The sequence below is a fragment of the Dryobates pubescens genome, chromosome 14, assembly GCF_014839835.1.
Source record: "Dryobates pubescens isolate bDryPub1 chromosome 14, bDryPub1.pri, whole genome shotgun sequence".
NCBI lineage: Eukaryota > Metazoa > Chordata > Aves > Piciformes > Picidae > Dryobates > Dryobates pubescens.
Window position 1 is genome coordinate 16541221 of NC_071625.1, and position 22954 is coordinate 16564174.

The following is a 22954-nucleotide window of genomic DNA, read 5'->3' on the forward strand; positions in this document are numbered from 1 at the left end:
CAAGTTAGGACAAAAAGCCTCAAATTTGTTTTTCTTTGCTACTGCACCTGAGAAAACAAATTATACTATTCCTTTGATATTTTTTTTTTCCATCTTTAACATCTGTTGTCTTCAGATGAGAAAAATCTTTTTCAGAATGTTCCAACACCACCTAAACAAACTCTACCTGAAACTCAGTTAAGCCTGCTGCACCACTGCAGAGCTATGGCTGATATCTGGACTGGCCTGAGAGTTACAGCTCCCATGGGAAAACAGCAGGTTAGGGTCTCCAGTCAACACTCTTCCCAGTGGTACCAAAAGATCAAAATAATTTTGCCTGAACGAAACAGTAACTGTATTCTTTCTTTTACAAACAGGCAGGACACATCCAGAAGCGTGCTGTAAAGATCTAGTTGATGATGTGCTCAAAGCAAAAATGAAGTGGTCTTTAAACTGCATCTGTACTGATTCATCACTGGGTGCTGCCAGTTCCTGGCTGCTCTCATCCTCATCCAAAAAAGCATTCCTTTAGCCTCTTTGTTCCAAAGAGCATAATGCTCTTTCCTTAAAAAGGAAATTCTTAGTTACCATATACAATACGAGAGCTACAAAAATGGGCTAAATGAAGGCTTATGTTAGCAAGACAAAGGGCCCCCCTTCTCTGCCCCAACCCCAGTTTAAAACAACACATTCTTTCCAACATCTAGGAGAATCACTCACTGGTTTCCTGTAGGGGCTCCTTTACATGAGCACAAGTTAACCTTTTCTTTTGTTTCATTCAAATAATTAAAGCACAATGAGGTCTATCATTTGGATCTTTAATTAGTCCTCTGTTCACTGCAGCCCAAAGTCTCCAGGCTGGTGATGGTTTAGCTACACAAAATGGCTTTACATTGAACAGGAAGATTCTCCACATGACTCTTCTGGTAGTACAGACATCCTTCACATTGGCTTATTTATTTTCCAGAACAAAAGACTGTAATTAAATATACCTGGGTATTCCATTCTTCTTCTCCACAATGATGTCTGTAACCTCAGAACGATGATCATTCAGTTGCTTATTACAAGACATACTGTGGGTGTTGATTATATAAATAATGGAGTCTTGAGAACCGATCCACACTTGACTCAGTTCTACCATGACCATACACATCTGGGGAGAAAAGGCAGGATTACTTAAAATCTAGAAGAAAAAGCCACTCTTCAATGTAACATGGAAAGAGGCTCTGTGAAGATGCCGGTTTTCTGGTGATTCCAGTAAGAGATCAAGACTCAGCACTACAGTATTCTGTCCTTTGATCTGCTCTGGAAGTAATGAGAGGCCAGATCTCTCTGCCAAGTTCATTCTTCGGTCAATAGGATTAATGATGTATCTGGGTAATGGACTTTAACTTGTGCTTCCTGGCCCAAAACATGTAAAGGTTACCAAGGGCATCAGGGCAAATCTCTTCTGGATTGGAAACCACCCTAACAGTCTGATAAAAACACACTTCCTGCTTCAGTTGGTAGAGTCAGAAAACACTGCCTTCTCCTCTACCACCTCTGGAAAGTCCTTCCCTCAATCAGAAACCCAGTATTCTTTCCCTCATGAGTTCTATCAGTTTCAAACTTTCTTCCTCTTTTCTTTCTCCTCTTTCGAACAGTTCAACAACCAGCTCTTCTCCTGGATGTCTATCTTCCCTCCATCCAGCTCTTCACCACCAGCTTTACTCCTCCCTTTCTGACTCTCTCCCACACTCACCCACAACAGTGTTTCTCAGCTTTCACACACGCAGCCCATCCAATCCCCTTTCCTGTGAGTTTCTCACTCAGCCTGCAGCTCTAGTTCAGCTGCCTCTTTCACTGAGAGACCTACTCTTTTCTGGTGGCCTTTCACAAGCAACTCTCTTTACCCTGATGGTTGAGTGATCTTTTAAAGCATTACTTCTCTTCAGTATCATCCACCTGGTTTCCTCACACCTTTCTTCAGCACAGATGACTTTTCACCTATTCTTAGAGCTTCCCTTCTCAACTTCTCTTTATATTGATCCTCTTATTTCCAACCTATCCTCCTGCCCCAAGAACCTAGGCCAGCAGGCCCTCCCAATATCCACTCCACCACCTCTCATGATTTTACTTGTTTCATTATGAATCCTTCTCACTCCTTTCCCTTTCTCTAAAATCTCCAAATAACTCAAGAGTCTTACTACAACTTTTGAGGAACAACTAATTCAGGGTCATAGAGGCCGTAGCAACGAAACCACCAAACTGAAGCAGCATTTGTGACGTGTGTGTCAGTCTTACCAGTTTAGAGCAGCCTATTCTGAAGCAGTGTTGCTGTATAGACCAGGTAGAAGCATCAAAGACCACTACTCTCCCCTCATTTAAAGCACACCACAGTTTTGGATGAGCATTGCCAGGTCTTTCTGAAGGGTCAAGATGCCCTAGAAATGAAGAACAGAAGATGAGAGAGATAAAAGGGGAAAAAAATAAATCACTTTTGGAGATGTGTAGGAAAACCATGATTAGGCAAAGCAGCTTTCCAACAAAACATCTCAGTTCTGAAGCTTACATCACCAGTTAAAGGAGGACACAGTTTTCACAACAAATTTGAACTCTGTCTCATCTATTTGTTGAGCTCACCTGATGACTTAATTTTACACTTCAAAGTAATTCAGAGCATAGATAATCTTTTTCATTGATGGCTAAGTAATTAGCTAACTGGGATTGCAGGAAGGCTTTTAAGCCCTATAAAGTACAACTAATAAATCCATTTATTGTATTTGCTCCATTAGAGCTCCACTCACAAGCCTCATACTATAAAAGAAGAAGAGAAGACTGTGGCAAGCAGGTCGAGGGAGGTTCTCCTTCCCTTCTATTCTCCCCTAGTGAGGCCTCATCTTGAGCACTGTTTCCAGTTCAGGGCTTCCCATTTCATGGAGGATGGGAAACTGCTTGAGAGAGTACAGCAAAGGGCTATACAGATGATTAGGGAACTAGAACACCTCTCTTTTGAAGAAAGACTGAGAGACTTGGGGCTTTTTAGCCTGGAAAAGAGAAGACTGAGCAGGGACCTTACTGATGCTTATATAAACAGGTGTCAGGAGATAGTGCCAGTCTGTTTTCAGTAGTGCCCAGTGACAGGACAAGAAGTAAAGGGCACAAAATTGAACACAGAAAGTTCCATCTAAGCATGAGGAGGAGCTTCTTTACTTTGAGGGTGGTAGAACACTGGAACAGGCTGGCCAGGCAGGTGGTAGAGTCTCAGTCTCTGGAGTTATTCAAAACCCACCTAGACACCATCCTGTGCAACCTGCTGCAGGTGAACCTGCTCTGGTGGGGAGGTTGGACTTAGATGACCTCCATAAGTCCCTTCCAGCTCCTATCATTCTTTGAATCTGTGAAAACCACCACTGAACCCACCACCACCACCACCACCCATGGAGCTGCTCCCACTCACTTTAACTTCAGAATTCCACAAATTCCACAAATTCTGTCTCAAACTGTCCAAACAGTAGGAATCTTGTATGAATTTATATCAGATGATGTTCAGAGGTCCCTTCTGACTCCTACCATTCTGTGATACCATTCTGTGACTAGTAAGGCTATGCAGCTGAGTTAGGAACTTCCAGAACTATCGTATCTGCTACCTAAATTCACTCTTATTGTACAAAGTTCTTAACCTTTTTCCTCTCCCTCAAATGCTTTTAAACTCATCAGGTGTAAGCGTGCCACGTACCACAGAAAAGCTCACAAAAGCTCTCTTCAGGGACGGATTTAAATCACACCTGATGAGTAGTATAATAGATCACATACTATACAGTGAGAGCCACAGGCATATAGGTCTGGCTGGGATTTCAAGGGGTGGTACCCTTCCCTGCACTGTGGTTCAAACACCTCAGTATGACTCTACTGAAAAACAAAATGAAGAAAAAAAAAGAAAGAAAAAAAAAAAGGAAAAAAAAAGAAGGTTGATTCATGGTGGAGCATGATTCATCCACTCTGCTCAATAAACGAGGTAGAAGTCTTAATGGGAAGTCAGCACATTTACATATAATTGAAGTCTATTATAAAGCACATACACAGAGGAAGACAAATAAAGACTGTGAAAGCTACGCCTTGGAGTATCTTAATAGGCAATATTACTGTTCTGCTTTAATGATCTCCTATTTTAGCATTCAACTCACAACAAAAGCATGTCAGAAAGTGAAGAAAATCAGGCAGTCATAACGCCAGGTGTTGTGAGATAACATGCTTTATGGGCTAATTAAGGCTGAGCTAATATAGAGAGAGCAATGCATCACCTTACCTGGTGTATAAAGCAAGACATTTACTGCCTGTGGAAATGTCTCACCAGCTGAGGGGTTGATCTTGTGCTTTAATGTTTCTGAAGTTGTTTTGGGGACCATCATTGGCACTAAGATAGATTTTGAAAAAGGTCATGAAGTGCACACATCAGTCTAAACTAGGTCTATATTTCTTATGAAATAATTGTTCTGCACCATTAATTCACATTTTTCACTTCTTTCCCTTTAACCTTAGCTGAATGCAAGAGCTCAAACACCATTTGTATGAATTCTGGTAGCAGAAGCATGCATACAGCAGCCAAGAAGTCAAAAAAGCACAACAAAAACACAGCACCCAACATGGTGACAGACACACCAGCCAAGGTTCTGGTGCACAGAAGTAAAAACCCCACAACCCAAAGTTTTCTGTTAATACTGCTTAATAAACTATGCCTGTGAAAGTGAAATCAGTCTACCACCTCTTTTTTGTTTCCAGAGATAATCAGTTTGAAAATCAGAAGATACACAGAAAGAACCAAGACAGATGATACAAGAACAGCAGGCTTCGCAGCCTTGCTATGTGACTGACCTTCATTTTTCATCCTGTCAAAATAAGACAGTTTAGAGGCTGCATATATGGCTTTGGAGGACTGCAGGGCGCCAACCACAGCATCCATCAGGAGAACATTTGTCAGTGCTTGCTGAATATACTGAGGATCCTAAACACAAAGGTTTTACTGTAGTTTTATCTAATGCTTATTACTCTTACAAGTCCCCATGTTCAACAATCACTGCACATGTCATGCTTCACACACACAGTAGTCAGCTACTGCTCTGCAGCATAATTCATGCTTCCTGCAATCAGACCCCACTCCCACATCATACGTTCCGCTCCCAAGCAAGGCCATGGAGCAGGGAGCCAGGAGCCAGTGTTAATTCATTACACTGAAAGAATACTTCAGATTTGTTGATACAGGATGTGCTAATGAAACCACATGAACAGCACTGCTAGAAAACCTGCATCTGACACAGGATGGATACCCATTTTCAGGTTGGCTTCATCTTCACAGGAGGAAAGTACACATTGTGCCTGATCTTGGCTAAAATAATTCAAATGCCACATGAAGGATCATCAAGCTACTGCTCTATTACATTCAGCAGTCATGAAAAATGAAACTCTGCTTGTATGATTCTTTTTCCTCAAGGTTTCTCTGGCAGAAAACATTTTTCCTATTCTTTGAAAGGATCTATAGTCACTGGGGTTCCAGCACAACAAAACTCTTTCTACACAACATTTTTTGAAGCAAGGTGGAGAAAATTTTCTGTTAGTCTGGCTTGCTATTCTCATCTGTTGTAAACTTCAGAAACTGTTTCACAGAACTGGTGACTAAATTAAAAGTTCCATGCTAATTATTCCAGAAGTATTACATTTAGAAATAACAGTAACAAAAGAAGTTTATTACTTTATTACTACTTAGCCATTGTTTGCTGAAACACAGAAATTCTAAGACTGATGCATGAAATTATTCAGGACAGACAGAAAGCATGCATTTCATACATTTTTTGGGTCAGAAATTCCCATGTTTATACCTTGTGATCATCAGCCATTTTCTTTCCAGCCCACATTTCTTTCACTATCAGGTACCAGAGATCACACTCAGTTTTGAGGTTAGCTTCAAAGACTTCTTTTTTAGATAATGTTTTAATCCTCAGAGTAGGTATTCTCAAAAGCAGGAAAGCTACAGTTGTGCTCTTAACATCCTGGAAAGGTATGAAAAAAAGAAAACAAGGAGGATGTGCCCTGTAATCACAGATAAGGTGCAGCACCACTCACCCTAGAGGGCAACATTCTCTAACCACTGCTAATTATTCCAGTTGTTCATACACAGCATTAAGCAGAGATTGGTTTATGAAAATGTAAGTTCCAAATAACATCCTACAGACTTCACTCTACAGTGGATACAAGCTGGCTTACTGACACCACAGTCAAATAAGCCCACTTAATACTCACATAATTAAACTCCTCTAGCTCTATATCCCATGTGCTGCACTTCCCGTATTTCTCGACAAAGACCCAGAATGTTATCTAATCACTCATAAATTGCTGACTTCAGAGGTGCTTCCTGATGTCCCTACTGACACTTTGACAGACAGATCTTTTTGCAAACTGGAACAGGGCCTATACTTGTAGGTATGCAAGAGAACAAGAAGAGCCTGGATGCTCACCTCTATATCCCTGAAGGCAGCGATCTGGACATAGCCAGGACGTCCTCCTTCAGTCAAAAGGAACAAGCGTTTTTGGGTCAGAGCTATTTTTCCCACACCATAATTAGTTTTAACTGAGCAGGATAACTTGTAGACACATTCATTTTTATCCAGATGCTCTATGACTGCTGGAGGCAGATTCACCTCTTGAGCTTCTGCTTCGGTTTCTTTCCAGTAGTTGTAGAAATCTCTGAACGTTTCAGGATCAATTTGTTTCTGATGTCCTAAAAAGGAAAAAAAAAAAGAAGGGAAAAAAAAAAAAGAAAGGGGGGAAAAAAAAACCAAAACCAGAGACAAATATTTTCATTTTTGTTCATTAAAAGAAAACAGTTTGCAATTGTGATTGCACAATGCAGAAGGTGGCTTGAAACATATCGTATACTCACCTACTGTCAGGGCATCAAACAACCGATGTATAGTGTCTATATCTCTGACAATCCCAGATTCCTGGATTCTCTTCACAAAATCTTCCAGCTGCATGTGTGTTTTTGGCAATTCAAAATTCTTCACATGGTCATCTGTTTTCAAGACTTCTCTTTGTTTTTCCATCACTCGACTTATCAACTTCTTCAGCTCAGGTTTGCGGTCTGCTTGCAAACGCTCAGAAGGAGGCATGGTTTCCACAATTTTTCTTACAAGATCAGTAGGGAAAATTCTTAAGTCTGTTTTATCTAGGTTCTGAAAGTCAGAAAGTGCATTTAGGAGCTTCCCTTGCATCAAGCTAATAAGTCCCCGGAGGTAGAAGTACCTTGCCAGCAATGCTGAGTTATCAGGTGGTAAAGTATTTATAGCTTTGCTGAGATGGTTGAAGAAGTCTGTATAGTAGGAATGAACACACTGGAAGATCAGAGGAAAGTGTATTTCTGGGATTTTGAATGTACTGATTGATTTGGAGGGCATTTTCACAGCTAAAAATAATAAATACAAAAGAAAAGTAGATCGATTAGCATAAACAGTGAGTAAAAAGTGCAAGTACCTTTCCAGCCTACACACAACACTACTGTACTACACAAACCAAAGAGAATTCCCATCACAGAAACAAATAATTGTATCACATGAAATTCAGCTGAGATTACATCTGTGCTAGAGACATAAATGTATTTCTGTATCCATTATCTTTATCAGAATACTCCCTAACGTGATAGTATCAATTATAGGAAAGAACAACAAACAACAAACCCCCCAAACCAATGCTGAAATAAAACAACAAAACCCAAAACAACAACAAACAAAGGAAAAAATAAACCATATGTGCAGTTTCTTTAGTGTCTTTGTTAAAGACTGGTAAGCCTAAGCCACTGTTTAAGGGTTGCAGAGAACTGGGCATAAGGTGGGTGACACTTGGCAGGACTTGATGAATTCTGAGGTCTTGTCTGGTCTAGATGATTCTAGATGATTCTGTGAGGACTCAACATGGTAAAGGAAGCAATTCTCCAGTATCAATTCTATTATGACTAATCAGTCTTCTGTGGTACAGCAAAACTTGCAGCAGGCTTCAGACTGATTTCACATGCACGGAGAAACACGGACAGGTCCGAGCTCACAATGACTCTGCTCATCATTTCTTTCCAGCATCTGACTGTTTCTGTGAAAATCATTCAGTGATTTCAGCCATAAAGCCAAAAGACCCAGCATTTGCTCAGTACACCTCTCCCTTACCAATGCTTGTTTCTGTCCTTCGAAGGGAGGAATTCCTCACTGGGCCCTCCGGCAGTTTGATATCTTGCAGATTGGGCATGCTGATCACCATCCTCCTGTTAATGTACTGGTGATTAAATCGTTTAGAAGCCATTTTCTCTATGGTCAGTCTTCTTGGGGTATGGAACATCAAGTTTAATCTGAGAAAAATAAAAATAATATAACTAGTTTTAAAATTCAGTTTGCACACACACTAAATTACCACTTGGTTTTATCTTTTTGTATACAGTAGTATTAAATCACAATTACAGAACCCGCTTGCAATTTCAACAGCCATGGCCGGATGTGTTCATATCACCCTTCTGCAGTAACCTTAGTAATGTGGCTTCTCGGTTAGTCCTAATCTTACTTACGTCGACCTAATCTCATAGCAACAGAGTCAAAAGGGCTTTTATCACAGAAGACTCAAAATCAGAATAAGAAATGACAAAACTTTACCTATCCTCTTCAGACTGGGTACTCAGCTCAAGCCGAGCAAAGGCATCCATCTTTCTGTTCAGACGGGCTTTAAGAAAAGAGTGAAACATGTAGGTCTCTAAAACCTGTGAGACACAAACTGGTTAACTGTGGGTCACTTACAAATTACGTTTTTATTAGCAAGATTTGCTCATTTTTATCACCTTTATACATGCAAAGCTGAGAACTTCCAATTTAGCAATCATATAAGGAAAAATACTTGAAAGCTTCAACAGCAGAAAATCAAATCAATTTCCCTTCACCTTCTGAACTTTGATGGTATCTGCTTAGTGGCAAACAGTAACCTCAGCCCACCCTCCAAATGAGGAAACCAAACCGAAAAACAGAAATACTGAGCAAAACAGAGCTGTAGCTACAAGTTTAACAGTGTGCTTTCTGCCTATAACTAAGCGCTGACAATATTGTCTATGGCTTGCAGTAAGAAGTTTGTGGCATTCCGAATTCACAGTATACCATCAAAATGCAAAGGCAACTGAGTGATCTTCTGGTAAACACACACACCCCCCCCTATTGTTTCCTGCTCGTGTCATTATCATGGTGTCATCAAATGACTTCCAAAAGGTCAAAATGCTACTTTCAGGACAAAGGACTCCATAAAAAATGCCACATGTGAACTAAAAAGAGTGGAAAGCTACCATCTCCCACCACTGCAGATTAAAACAAGATGAAAACCAGGATTTGAGGCAATACATATGTACTATAAAAGTGTTAGTTCTAGCACAGAGCTTTTAGCACTGTTTAAAATAAACCATTCAGAAAACTAATCATTGAAATAACTCAGGAAACTAATCTGTTCATTGAATCAAATGCAAACTTCATCAAGAAACAGTATTGTAATAACCAGGAATCCTGTCTTTATGTTTATACAACTTCCAGCCTGTACAAACTTAAAGGCAATGGTATCTTTCAATGTAACTATGAAAAATTACTTTGATTTATAATCTATCCCAGAGTTGTTAGTCTTGGAGTTTATAATAGGAAAAAAAAAAAACAAACCACAAACAACAACCCAAGAACTCAAAACGGCACTGATCAGACATCAGTGTATTTCTATGATACTTTTTAAAGGCAAATGAGAAAGATTCATAACTAATTTAAGTTAAGCTTTCAAATTAATGGAAATATTTCACCGACAAACAGGTCATTCTCATTTAAGATGCCTCTTAGCAATCCATTTGTAGTACAACCCATAAAATGGCATCTACAGAAGCACTAAGATTTCTGATTACATTTGACCAGTAGGTGGCACGTTTAGTTGACAATTGTGTACACAGGGGATGACAAGCTCCAGGAACTGACAGTCCTTTCTAAGGGGTTTTAGACTCCTCTTCATGTAATTCCAGTTACCACTGGTAACTATTCCATATTGTGTTACCTTATAAGATTTACTTGAAAGCAAACCTCTCATTGTCGTTTAGTATTTGAGTCAACTGCTCAAAACTCTTAAATGTGCGCATCCAAATTTTACACTATTTTTACATTTCAATTAATAAAATTGCCACTGTTTCATTTACAGTATTAGAAATGGTTACTGAAAGGTTTTTTTAATTAATTCTGCTCTTTTGAAATCCTGATCTGAACATTTCCTATAAATGGATCCCTGGAGCATAATTAAAAGCAAATGTAAAACAGCAGATGCACTCTCTCTTCTCTGTTCAACCTTTGTTTGTACCCGCAGGTTTGCTAAACAAGCTATAGCATCACCAGAAGAAGCGAAGACACAATACTATTTTGCTTTTGAAAAGCTTAAATAACAGCACATGCTACGGTTTATTAAGTAGCTTCTTAATTATTCTAACCAAGTATCTGTCAGAAACAACTACACAGATTGCATCGTAGGGCGCAGGAGAAAATATCTCACATTCCATCAGAAACTAGGTTTTGACCACAGACACTCCCAGTCCAGGGAAACTGTTTCCCAAACAATTGTTTTCTCATTTAACTATACTGTTCCATTTGCTTAATCATCATGACACTTAAAAAAAACAAAACCAAAAACAAAACACAAGAGTTTGTAACTTTGGTTTTTAGCTTCCTGTGTCAAGAGCAAGTTCTTCTAGAACGCTGTACAAGGCTAAGATTAACAACAGAGAATCACAACCTATTTCACACAGAATTCACCTTTTTGTAAAATGGCTGGTCTCCAATCGCCCTTGTCTTCAGAAATTCTTCACTGTTAAACACTCTATGTTCATAATTTAGATGGTCTTTTACCTCCCTGGAGACAAAAATAAATAAATAGGTAAATATGCTTGCAGACTTCTAAGCAAGTTGCACTTTTGCAGTAGCAGTCCACTGGTATTACTAAAAAAATGCTGCAGCATAAAACGGTAAAATAGAAAGAAGCTGCGGTATCAGAAGACAAACTCAGTTTTAATGAACAAGTCTGAGTTACTGAATCACAGAAAAAGAATGCAGACTCGTACAAGAAGACAGCTACCTGCTGCCATTGCCACTTCAAATCAGCTAATTCACCTAGAGTCTGAGAGAACAATTTTAGTAACTCACTGATGAGAATCTCTGTTTAAAATCATAACTTTGGCTCCAATCCTGGAATTACATTTACATACACAGCTCCTGAATGTCATACAACCCACCTGGAGCACTAAAAAGTAAGTATCCCTATCCACACAAGCAGATACAAAGATGAGATCTGACCTCACATTGTCCCATGTCTGTAACATGCAATTTTTTTGCTGCACTCTCAAACTCTGCTCATAAAGCAGCAAAACCTGACAACTGTGTTAAAGAGACAGAAGTACAGAAATATAAGAGAAAGCAAGATAAAGAACTGATGCATGTTTTAGTATATGTATAGTCACAGCAGGCAGCAGAAGCACTACCCCTGGAAAACCAGACATCACCAGAAATTCCTGTGCCCTAAAGGAGAAGCAGAAAGTGGGAGTTTTTCGAGAAAAAAAAGCTGTAACCTGAAGCCTGTGAGTAGGAAATTCTAAATTATTTAGGACAGATATGTGCAAGTGGCTTAGATCAGGGCTCTTTTATTATTACCTCTTACTTCATCTACTCATACTGGGTATTGACAAATAAAAAATTCCCATGAAAATAAATTAAGAAAAAGAAGTTGGTAAGGCAAAACTTGAGTGCAAGAACAAAAATGGTCTCATACCCATACAGAGGGCAGGTCTATACATCACTTGTCTTTCACAGAATGGTGATAAAAGCCCATTAACAATTTATCAAGCCATTTTGAGTTTAGAAAAAAAGATGGTTAGCAGAAGTAATTCAACATAACTTAGCACTGTTTGCCTTAAACATGGAGCCTCCCACACACGTACAAATACTGCAGTGCTTCACTGAAGACAGTAACAACTGGCAGCTCAACTGTATCAGCGATTTACTTTCCTTCACTCCTTGACACTGGTAGATAGAGCACTAGAAGACAGAAGAAACAGGGCTGAGGGGAAAAAAGTTTGAAGGAAAGGAGAAAGAAAGCAAGAGAAGAATCAACGTCTTTGCAAAACATTATCTGGTACAGAGCATCTGCTCATTTTTTATACCCAAGTGTTTAGTGCATTAAGGAGTTCAAGCTATTAGCTGTAAAATGCATTTCTCCTCATCTTTATCTGGAACATATTGTTGTCAAACACTGAAATTCCCCAAATCCCAGTGGCAGCACATCAGGTTGTAAATGCATTTCAGTTTCCACATCCAGCTAGCAGTAAAGACTGTCCTCCTGGGGGGTCCAGTCACCTGTATGGCTCTTCCTAAGAGGACCCAACAAAAGTGAGCTGGTTAAGGGAGATCTGGTATTTAATCCATCTGATCCAAAGAGAAGCACAATCTCCAGCAAGAGGCTGCAACAATTAGCTGGGGATGTCTGTCTCCACAGCCATCTGCAGACCTCTGTCCATATAATCAGATTCTTTAGAAATGCCAGGTAGGCAGTTTCATTTTCACAGTCACAGTTTCATGTTCACAGCTATGTAGAAAGAAATGAAGCATATGCAAAGCAGCCACCCATTTGCTGCACTGTTTTGTACAAGTTGCCTATCATATTTCCATCCTCTCCCCAAATACAAGCAAACAATAGCAGTATTTATGGCCAGAACGCTGGCTTGATAAGATAAAGCAACTGTAGGTATAAACATCTCACATAAGAACAAGGAAATTTAGCATAGCTGGACCTTCTAGAGAAAAGAAAAAAACACCCAACCAAACAACATAAAAGGGGGAAAAAAACCCAACCAACTACCACTCCACATCATTATTTAAAACATCAATCCCAACCACACTCAATACCCAGCATTTCTTTGGCCAACACTGTATGCTTGAGCTTAAACAGCTTCTCTCCCTGCTTCACTCTCATGTGGTTGCACTCTCCAGATACCTTGGTCCATTCTCAGCACTTGGTCAGTTAGCCAAACAAGCCCAGGTGTTCTAACTCCTGAGCCTGCTTTCAGTTTTTCTACCCTGTACTGGTTTTTAATTCATTTTCCCCTAAGAAGAGTGACCAAGACTGTGTCCAGTTACAAACTGGTATCTCTACTGAGCCTTAAGCCTTTCCTAATTACAAAATACAAGGACTGCACTTCTATTCCTGGAATCTTCAGACAAAAGACAGACAAATTCAAATTAGAAGTTTTATCTACAATGTCATAGCAATGCATGTGTACCCAAATACATAAATTATTGACAGTTCAGCAAGCTAGTAGGACATCCTTTTCCAATTCCCTTACAAGACTTCAGAGCTTCACAAAATATCTATAAAGTAAGGAAAATAAGAGTAGTTTCAATGATAGTGCCATATGCTCATATTAAAAAAAAACAACCAAAAGCCAAACTACATCCTGCAGATAAAAATACTACTCACCTGAAGATATTAACAATTAACTGCAAAGTCATTTGCTGAACTTCCGTATTCAGTTTCTGTTGCCAAGCCCTTCTACGCATTTGGAGCTCACCAAGATCTGTGCCGGCTCGGAGATGGCAGAGCTCCAGGTCATAATGCAGCTGAAGGCTCTCCACTCTACACAAAGAAGAAAATTAACAAGTTACATCCTAATGCAGAGTTTTTCATACCTTTGAAAGAAAAGGTCATTTAGGCCCCATGTGTCTTAGACGGAAAGTGCAAGATTGAGTCACAAGCACTAGCAAGCGAAGAGGAATCCTCAAAGTCCTACCAGTACCCCAGAGGGCACTTTGTCAGCCTACTTTGTAAAGAACAGTGAAGTTCAGGGAATAATCCGTAGCAGTAATAAAAAGAAGAAACAAGCATTCCAGGTGTTGCAAAATAATACATTAATGACTTCTTAAAATTACCTGTGCATTTAGTAACTGATGTTTTCCGCTTGCCTTTGTTAAATAGTGGGCTTCATATAAATTAAATAATATAATAAGTAATACAAAAGACAAACTCAGAAAGAGGGTTGAGCACGGTTTGTGTGCTACAATAAACACAACTTCAATGTCTTTTCACCTTTTGATGAATGTTTCTGCTGCTTGTGCTGGAACATCTGGAATTTCAGGCTTCTCTTCAGCTGTTTTTGAATGTGTAATATCTCCATTATCTATATTAATTAGTATTAAGTCTTCAGTTTCCTTTTAACACAAGGAAATAGAGTAACAGTAAGTACATTAAAAAAGAGTTACTTCTTTATATAGTCCTCATGAAATGAATTATTTCAGCAAGAAGATAACCCAGGAAATGACTGACTTTTTTCGCTCCCAACCAGAATTATCTCATGGATAATTAGAAAATTACTTTCAAGAAAAATAAAATGTCATTAAATGAACAGATATTGATCTTTGCACACAAACGTTTGGTAACCCGATATGCTTTTCCTACAGTATTAAATTAATACTGGATCTCTAAGCTTATCCTTGAAAAGGTGTATGTTGGAGCATATGCACAAAACCATGGAAGTATGTAGGAGAAGAAGCTCCCTAAAAGCTGATTTACAAGATTTACTCCTGTCCTTACCCTGTGGGGTGACTGGGAGAAGTGTTTAGGTATTAGACTCAAACACAGAAATATGCTACGGACGAATAGTAGCACCTTCTCTCTTCACATGGAGATAAGGCCCATGCTGACCTCTCACTCTGCAATCTTAATAACCTCAAAGATCAGACTGTGACACAGTCTATATTAACAAACACAAAAGCTTTGCAATTGTATCAAAGGGTGGTTTCTCATCTGTACCTGTTTTTGATAGTGACATCATCTTCTTTTTCTTTAATGTTTTTAAATTATTTTTTAAAAATCTTAATTCTTTGCTCATTTTAGACTGGACTAGATGGACCAGTTTCACTTTGTCTAATAATCAGATGGATTTATCTAATACAAACTTACACATTTTTCCTCTGTGTTTGGCTTCAAACACCCACAGAAAACCTAAGTGCTATTCTCAAAAAGTATATTCACATCAGTGCTGCCCTATGAAGCTGAGTTTTTTCTTAAATCTAAGAGTAACCAACATTAATGTTAACCCCTGAAAGAGGCTTAGTTAACTAAGATTCTGGGGAAAAAAAGACAACAAAAACAGCCCTCAGGAAAACTGTGAGATTATATCCTTTACATTGCTTTTTCTTTTTTATAAAGTATATAACCCCACCACAAGGAACAGCAGCATCATTAAGAGTACTTTCAGATGTGCGCTCAATTCTTCACCCAGATTCCTGGGAAATTCAACTACTTAATCCCACACAACTCTGAGCAAAAAATGACCTCACAGATCTGAAGAGAAACTATTTATAAGATACAAGAGATGTGCAAGTAGAATATTTTCCCCAAATGGAACTTGAACTCGCAAAAAAATCATATTATCCTGCAAAGTAAGGGATACAATTATAAGCTTTTTCCAATACGGCACTGGTGACATCAGTACAGCTCCATTACTTTTAATTTCTTCACTCCCCACACCTACAAATAGCAAAAGCAAGTTTCTAGATGCATCTGAAAGAAGTTGAGGGAACAAATGCACTGAAAATGAATAATAAGAATGGTAGCAGTCAAAACCATACCTTGCTGACTTCTTCAAAATGATCGATATGACATCCCATTAGAAATGATGTTGGGGCCATTACAAAATCCAGCATTTGACGAGACAGAATGGGCACAAAAGTGTGCTGCCACTGAAGAGGATGAAGGTACAACATAAAGCATTCAGCAACGAGTGTCAGCAAAGCCCAATCAGAAGAGAAGAAAACTATTCTCTGCTCAGTCAAGATACACGTCATAACCTGGAAAAGACCAAGAAAACTGAATGTTTATGAGAAGTTATATTTACAGCATAAAAGATATGAGCATATACTTTGTCTGCTTGCAAAACTCAGCCTCCCAAGTTGTGTTTTTCAATAGCTACCTTACACATATCCAACATGACATAATATCCACTTAAGGACATCAAACTAGTACAGAAAACAGAAAAGAAGAAAATAATTTGTCAACGGGAGTCAATGAGTTTTGCCACTAGTATCACAAGGCTAGGATTTAGCTGGAATTACTGAGAAGACCTGTCACCTTTCTCTCACAGTAGTAGATTGTAAGCTGGTTGTAGAAATCATAGACTTCATCTGGGTAAGCAAACCTGTCTTTGATGATGAACACAAAGATGATCTAGGTTTTTAGGTATCTCAAACAAATACCTGTTCAAGACTAACTAGTAACATTTCTTACAGTGGCACTGGATAGTAGTGCTTTCACAGAGCACTTCAGGAAGCTATCTGGGCATATCCATCTTTTTCCACTGACACACAGGGCATCTAAGCACCAAACTCAGATGCCTCAGGTTAGGGGGAGGGTGAATTCAAGCCAAGAAGAGTAATGGCACATGTAAGACATCTTGCAGAGGTGCCAACATATAAAATGCCATACTCAAGATGCACCAGTTGAGAGGACCATTTAGGATCTGAGATAGTTTTATTTGTAACATGTAGACAGGGGCAGAAGCCCATGCTGGTATATCCAAAAAACAACCCACTACTGCCTGCTTTCAGGACCAAGGAAGTTTACAAGCAACTATGGACAGTGGCCTCCTCCAATCTGCTCTTTTTAGAGGAGGAGGCAGCAGTAATACTTATGACAGCCAGCAAAGTATTTTAACTTCACAGGTGGCATCTGAGCAGAGAATTGGATCAGGAAACCTACAAAGAATGTTCCAAAACAAAATAAATTATTGTACTATTCTATGAAACACCAAAAAGAATTTTGCAAATAGCTTTTGATATTTTCTTGTCTACACCATTTCCACCAGTGCTACCAATCCATCCTACAGGTCCCTCTCTTACACAGGAAAGTTATTTTTATGAGAATTCAAACTAAAAGCTGGCAATCACCTTGGGCATTTACATTTTCAAATACGTGTTCAAGAAATTTAGCAGGTGAAATAAAACAAATATGCCATAATCTAACCTACTCTGAAAATAACAAAGTATCTTAGTGGATTTTATTGTGCCTTTTCTCTGTTACGCAGAACTAACAGTGTTCTGGTTTTTTGGAGAACTAAAACATCTTGGGTGTTTTTTGGTTTGGTTTTGTTTTTTCAAACCAGAAATTACTCTCACTGTCAATCTCTAATACAGTTTAAAAAAAAATCTGTTAGCTTTACCTGCAACACCTGCTCTGGCTTGAAACACAGCAACGGAAGGTGAAGATCCAAGTCAATAATTGGGCTGTCTGGATCCTCTCGTGAAGGAATTATTATTTGAAGCGGTTTCATATTAAATACCTGCAATAACAGATGTTTCCCATTTACCTCCTAATGAAAACATTCCCACAACACATTTAATTTAGCATTTTAGTTGCAACAACAAAAATGCCAACATTAACTGAGAGCGAGAAGACGGATATTTGCATACTGCAGAAAAGTGAAACAGAAACATGAGGGAAATCTTAAGAGGCTAGTTTGAAAGATTATCATGGACTTTGTGTCCTTTCATCTTCATAGGTTGTTTAGCCAATAAAACTTTTAATATATATTTATTTTTTTAAAGCAGAATTTTACTATACGCAAAATGAAATAATGGACTTTGTAGATACAACAGCAAATTCAAAAATATTGATAAAACTCATACAGGAAATTTATATATATATGAGCAGAGGTGCTCACATGAAGAAGATAGAACAAACCAAACCAAATGTGCTCTTTTGGTGTTTTCAAATTCTCCAGCTCAAATCTCTGGAGGACAGCCCCTGCACGTGCTGCATATTTCAGCACTTAGCATCTGGGTTAGTCAACCATTCAGACAATTTTCCAGCTGTGCTATTTTTCTCCTCTGCTCCTAACCCCTCATCCCAGAGTCAAAGAAAGCTGCTAAGGAGAGGCCCATGACTGAAGCACTACTTCAATAGACAAAAGAAAGTGTGCTCAAATTACCAACTCGGCTAACAGCCAACTTGATTTGGGAAGGGTTATGAAGAAGAAAACAGAGCTCAGAATTCTCAGCTTCTGCACTGAATACAAACGTTTATGTGAGTTTCTCCTCCCAGATAGGTCTTAGTGAGGCAGCAGCCAATCCAGGACATTTAATCCACTACACACAGTTCTGCTTCTGCAGAGTCATTTAGACAGAAGAAAAGAACAAGTCCAGAGCTGTGCATGTTGTTCCAGCAACAGATTTCTGTGGCCTCCTTTCTTTCACATGGACTGCTCTACTTCTCAGTCACACCACTGCACGTCATCACACAATCAGGATGACAGCCATAAGCATCCACATATGGCAGCACGCCTAGGTATCAGACACAAGATAGAACACTCCCCCACTTTCTTTGAGTGATAGTTGCATGATTTACTGGTGTTTAGACGTGTAATCAACGAGATGGCAATGCCGTAGCATTCAGATAAAAGCTCAGCTTCTGTTCTTAAAGAGCAGTTACAGACCGGAGTTTCCCATTACTCCTACTAGCCTACTAGGCTGCCCCTCTGGAAACCAAAAGGTAGATTATGCTGTTTCCATACTTACTCAGGCATCTTGGAGAGTAATAGCCAACATGAGCCAAATCCTTATCAGAAGAGTATTAAAAATTAAATAGCACGACCAACTGGTATGCCAGTGCTGCAGCCTGCGCCCTGGTCACACTGTTACATACTAATAAGGTAGAGCCTTCTTTTCAAAGCACAGCTATTGACATCAGTTTTATATCAGCAAGTGCAATTTCTAACCTGACGGTGAAGAGCATCCCCCAATTTACAGAAAACTGTATCTTAGTGCTTTATGAAACACAATGGTAAAGCAATTATTAAATTCACTGTTGGTAATTACCAAGTGGAGTGGTCCTGGTGGCGGGCTGGGTATTAAAAATAACTTTGCTGCAAACTCTTTTATATGTTCCTCGACATCTAAATCCCTGAAAGGTCGCAGTTGCACCAGTAAGCTGTAATTAAATTATAGAAAATTACTCATAAATAATTACATGCAAACAGAAAAGAAGGCTTTTTGCTGATAACCTAGAACTAAAAAAAAAAAAAAAATAATAAAAATTATTAGGAGCAAGGAAGTTATTATCCCAGCTAATTAAATTCTAATTTATTAGATACTTTAGTAGCTCCATTTAATTCTAATGATGCTGCTGTGTAAGAAGCAGGATTTCTTAATTTCCATGCATAAAATACTGCTGCATCACATATATCAGAAGATGCAGATAGCACACTGGCTCTCGTGATGCTAAGAAAACCCAGGGGCGAGATGCAGCTAAAGAAGCGTCTTCTACTAGAGACTGCATGAGGAACAAAACACCCACAGCTGCAACATAGTGGCATCATGTTTCTTCTACCCCAAACATCAGACATCAGCTTTGGAAGGAAAACGGCATCAGAGGACAAGAGAAGTTGTAGACATGGGCTTAACTGCAGAGAAATGTGAAACAACAGCCATACTTAGGTTAAGGCCTAGGCCTACATGAATACTGCTCTTTGCTCTTGTTCCTTCTTCGCACAGACAAAGAACAAATACAGTTAGGCACACCTGCCAAATGTTTCTGGTTTATGACTCTGTTACCCATGGCTTTTATTACATGCCATATCAATTCATGAATATTTAAACATACACACTATTAAAACTGCAAATTGTAAAGTCCAACAGCATTTGTAGTCAAAAAGGGCATTTTCTTCCATAGAAGATTCATTTGCATGTTTATAGAAGGGGGTGGGGGGGAAAAGAAAAAGAAAAAATCCAAACCTTTACAAAAATCAGAAATTTAATCCTGAAATTTATATATACAGGAACTAGGAACTTAATATGGTTATATTCTCCCTTGAGGTTTTATTTCCCTTTGCAGCTTTACTGATTTCCTTCAGAAGACTACTTGCTCTTCAGGAAGAAAGTGGTCTAGAAAGCAGCTAAGTCCAGCGATATATAAGAATCCAGGACATCATATTTGTGTATGGCATTTAGATTCCTGAAGAAAAATATTCTGTTATATAGAGCTTCTAATTGGATTAATAAGACATATAAATTCACTAAATTAGCATTTGGAAACTGCCCTGGGCTGAGTACTAGGCTGCTGAATGTGCTCCCAAAAAACCCATGAGCTATTCAGGAGTGCAGAGGCAGAGGGAGGGGATTTCAAGAATTATCAAAGAAAACCAGAGTCATCAATGTAAACAAAAATGCTCTCAAACTTAGTAGTGCCTTAGATGTGGCCTAAGGGAATAGACCTGCCTTTGTCTTTTTTCCTGAGATAAAAAGCACATACTAACACATCCTGTAAATGTTACAACAAAAACAACCTGACCCTGACACTGAAAAAGCAGCAAATGTACTGAAAGGACAGTAAGAGCTCCTTAATCAGCACACTGTGCCTACTAATGCCACATAATAGCAGCTGACAGCTCTGCACTGCAAAAGTCTGATGAAATAAATGAAGTCATCTCTGAAACATTAAAGTGGCGAGCTAAGGAGTTTATGAATCTTCCATTACCTCTATTAACTGTCCACAGACAGATGTTTCAGAAAGCAAGAACATCTAAGAATAGGTCCTTTGTGCTGCTGCAACACTGGGAGCTATTTGCACACTTCCACCTTTTCTCAAAGCAGCTGAAAGGACTAATACACAAGGTGGAAGATTTGCAGTTTGAATGGAGCCTATTCATCCATGCAGGATGGGAGTTCACCCAGAAGGAGATCCCTGCCAGGAATATTTAACTTTTCATGTAGTCTAACAGACTGAGGTAAAACTACCTGAGCAAAATGCCAAAAACCTCTCAATTGAAAACTGCAACTTTTCAAACAATGATGGAGAATAATCCAACAGCCACAGTGCTGTAAAATGGGCTAGGTGAACATCTGCTTGCTTTGGAGGGAGACAGACACACCCCATTCAAATTGTTCCAGATTTCCAAGCACTGTGCACTTTTAATCCCTGAAACGTTTACAAAATTGATGGCACAGAATATGAAGGCCTTTGTTACTATGATGAAAGTCTGTGAGTTCCCCTTGTGGTTTGAAGTACCCACACAGATATTATTGTTTGATATTGCCTTTGTACATCAGTTTAGTGACAATTTTCAGTCATGATTTCTACTCTTGCTATTTGAAAAAATAAATAAGTTAGAGAACCATGGTTTATCTGGGAATGCTTATGATGATAAAATACTTTTGAGGACAGTTCTGAATTAAATCAAGCACCACCCCACCTGTTAGCAACCCTGTACACTACAGGTTCTAGACACAGCAGAAACTTGAGGAAAAATCTTTTGCTGCAAAAAGGTCCCGAATGGAACCAGAACCCGTTAAGATGCTATTTTATAGGTTCACAGAATGGTTTACGTGGGAAGGGACCTTAAATATCATCTAGTTTCAACCCCACCAGCCATGAGCTTGGGCAACTTCCACTAGACCAGGGTGCTCAAAGCCTCATCCCATCTGGTCTTGAACACCTCTAGGGAAGGCGCATCTACAACCTCACTGGGCAACCTGTTCTAGTGCCTCACCAATCTTACAGTAAAGAATTTCATCTTAACATCCAGTCTAAATCTTCCCTCTTCCAGCTCAAAGCCACTTCCCCTTCATCCTATCACTACAACCCCTAGTAAAAAATTTCTCCCCAGCTTTCCTGTAGGCCCCCTTCAGGTACTGGAAGGCCTTTTCAAGATCAAGCCTTTGTTAATAAAAACAAATACAGTTTTCTGCCAGTTCTCATGAGGAAAGGACTACACACTAAAAACAGGGGGGTTGAGATCCACCAGCAAGAGTTTTCAAATCCCCAGACTCAGAGAATGATTTATCAATTGAAGCATCCTGCAAAACACCACTGAAACATGCCAAGGATACAAATGCACTGTTGAATGTGTTATTATTTTTCAAGTCTACAAGGCACTGCTAGTTGAGTGCGTTTGCTAAATTAGAAACATTTAATTACATTTTCAACTCATTAGCCACCTGATAAAAGTTGCAGCATCCAAACCGAGAATAACTCCCTTTCTAATTTACAGGAAAATAATGTCAATGTTTTCTAAGTCAGAAAAAGCTGAAAAAAATCCCCTGCTGCACACAACATTCAAAATATATCATAGAATTCATCACTGTAATACTTTATATTCCATTCAGAACAGCCACACACCCCAGCAGCTGTTTCATGCCATATGGAAAAATTTTCGTAACGCAACTGAAATAAGGACAAATGGTACCTCTCCACCCCTTCCTTTCCTCCCACTCAAGTGCACTCTGGCACAGTAAAGTATCTTTTATAAAATCAAAATAGAGTCAGGCAGACATTTATGAGATTATTAAAAAAAAAAATAATAATTAAAAAAAATAATGGGAGCTTAATCAGTTGAGTTTCCAGTACACTGAGAAAGGTCAGCACCAAAAGCAGCTTGGTCACTTCCATTCCCCTGTCAGGTACACACAGTGACATCTTAGATCCAGATGCAGCAACAAAAAGGGGACAGAGGAGCTCTGCAACTGTATGACTAATTCCTCTGTTAAATGACTGGGACAACACACAGACTAGCATGGAAGGTTATTCAAGTGTCTACAAATCATGTAGAGCTTAGATGGTAGGTTACTGACAAATCTGAACTCTACTTAGAAACCAGTGCAGACTCAGCTTAAAGGGAAAAGGCATCCACAGCAGCTACTTTGGGTAATAACACTTTAAACAGGTGCAAATCAAGGCCAAGATGTTTAATTATAATGTTTAAAATGGCCACCCAGAAGTAGAAGTTTGAATCCAGAGAGAGTGAACTCCACTCAGTTCCCATCTACTTTAAAAAAAATACAAGACATAGACACATTTTTTGTAACCTCTAGAATTTTCCATGGTTTTCCTGAATATTATCTCACTTCTACCTTAGTGGGCTCTTTAA

The 22954-nt window shown here is 39.0% G+C and overlaps 1 protein-coding gene across 1 annotated transcript in view; it reads right to left on the reverse strand.

The window, feature by feature from the left end:
• The window catches only part of DENND3 (DENN domain containing 3), a 37111-nt gene that overhangs the window by 5861 nt on the left and 8296 nt on the right, over positions 1-22954 (reverse strand). Inside the window, exons 5-19 of the mRNA XM_009901283.2 lie at positions 18909-19020; positions 17255-17374; positions 15669-15887; positions 14125-14246; positions 13519-13674; positions 10806-10902; positions 8646-8749; positions 8169-8347; positions 6896-7417; positions 6471-6733; positions 5835-6005; positions 4834-4963; positions 4268-4375; positions 2263-2402; positions 972-1132 (exon numbers count right to left, since the gene is read on the reverse strand). Coding sequence (XP_009899585.2) covers positions 972-1132; positions 2263-2402; positions 4268-4375; positions 4834-4963; positions 5835-6005; positions 6471-6733; positions 6896-7417; positions 8169-8347; positions 8646-8749; positions 10806-10902; positions 13519-13674; positions 14125-14246; positions 15669-15887; positions 17255-17374; positions 18909-19020 — 2604 coding nt within the window. The remainder of the gene's footprint in view (positions 1-971; positions 1133-2262; positions 2403-4267; positions 4376-4833; positions 4964-5834; positions 6006-6470; positions 6734-6895; positions 7418-8168; positions 8348-8645; positions 8750-10805; positions 10903-13518; positions 13675-14124; positions 14247-15668; positions 15888-17254; positions 17375-18908; positions 19021-22954) is intronic.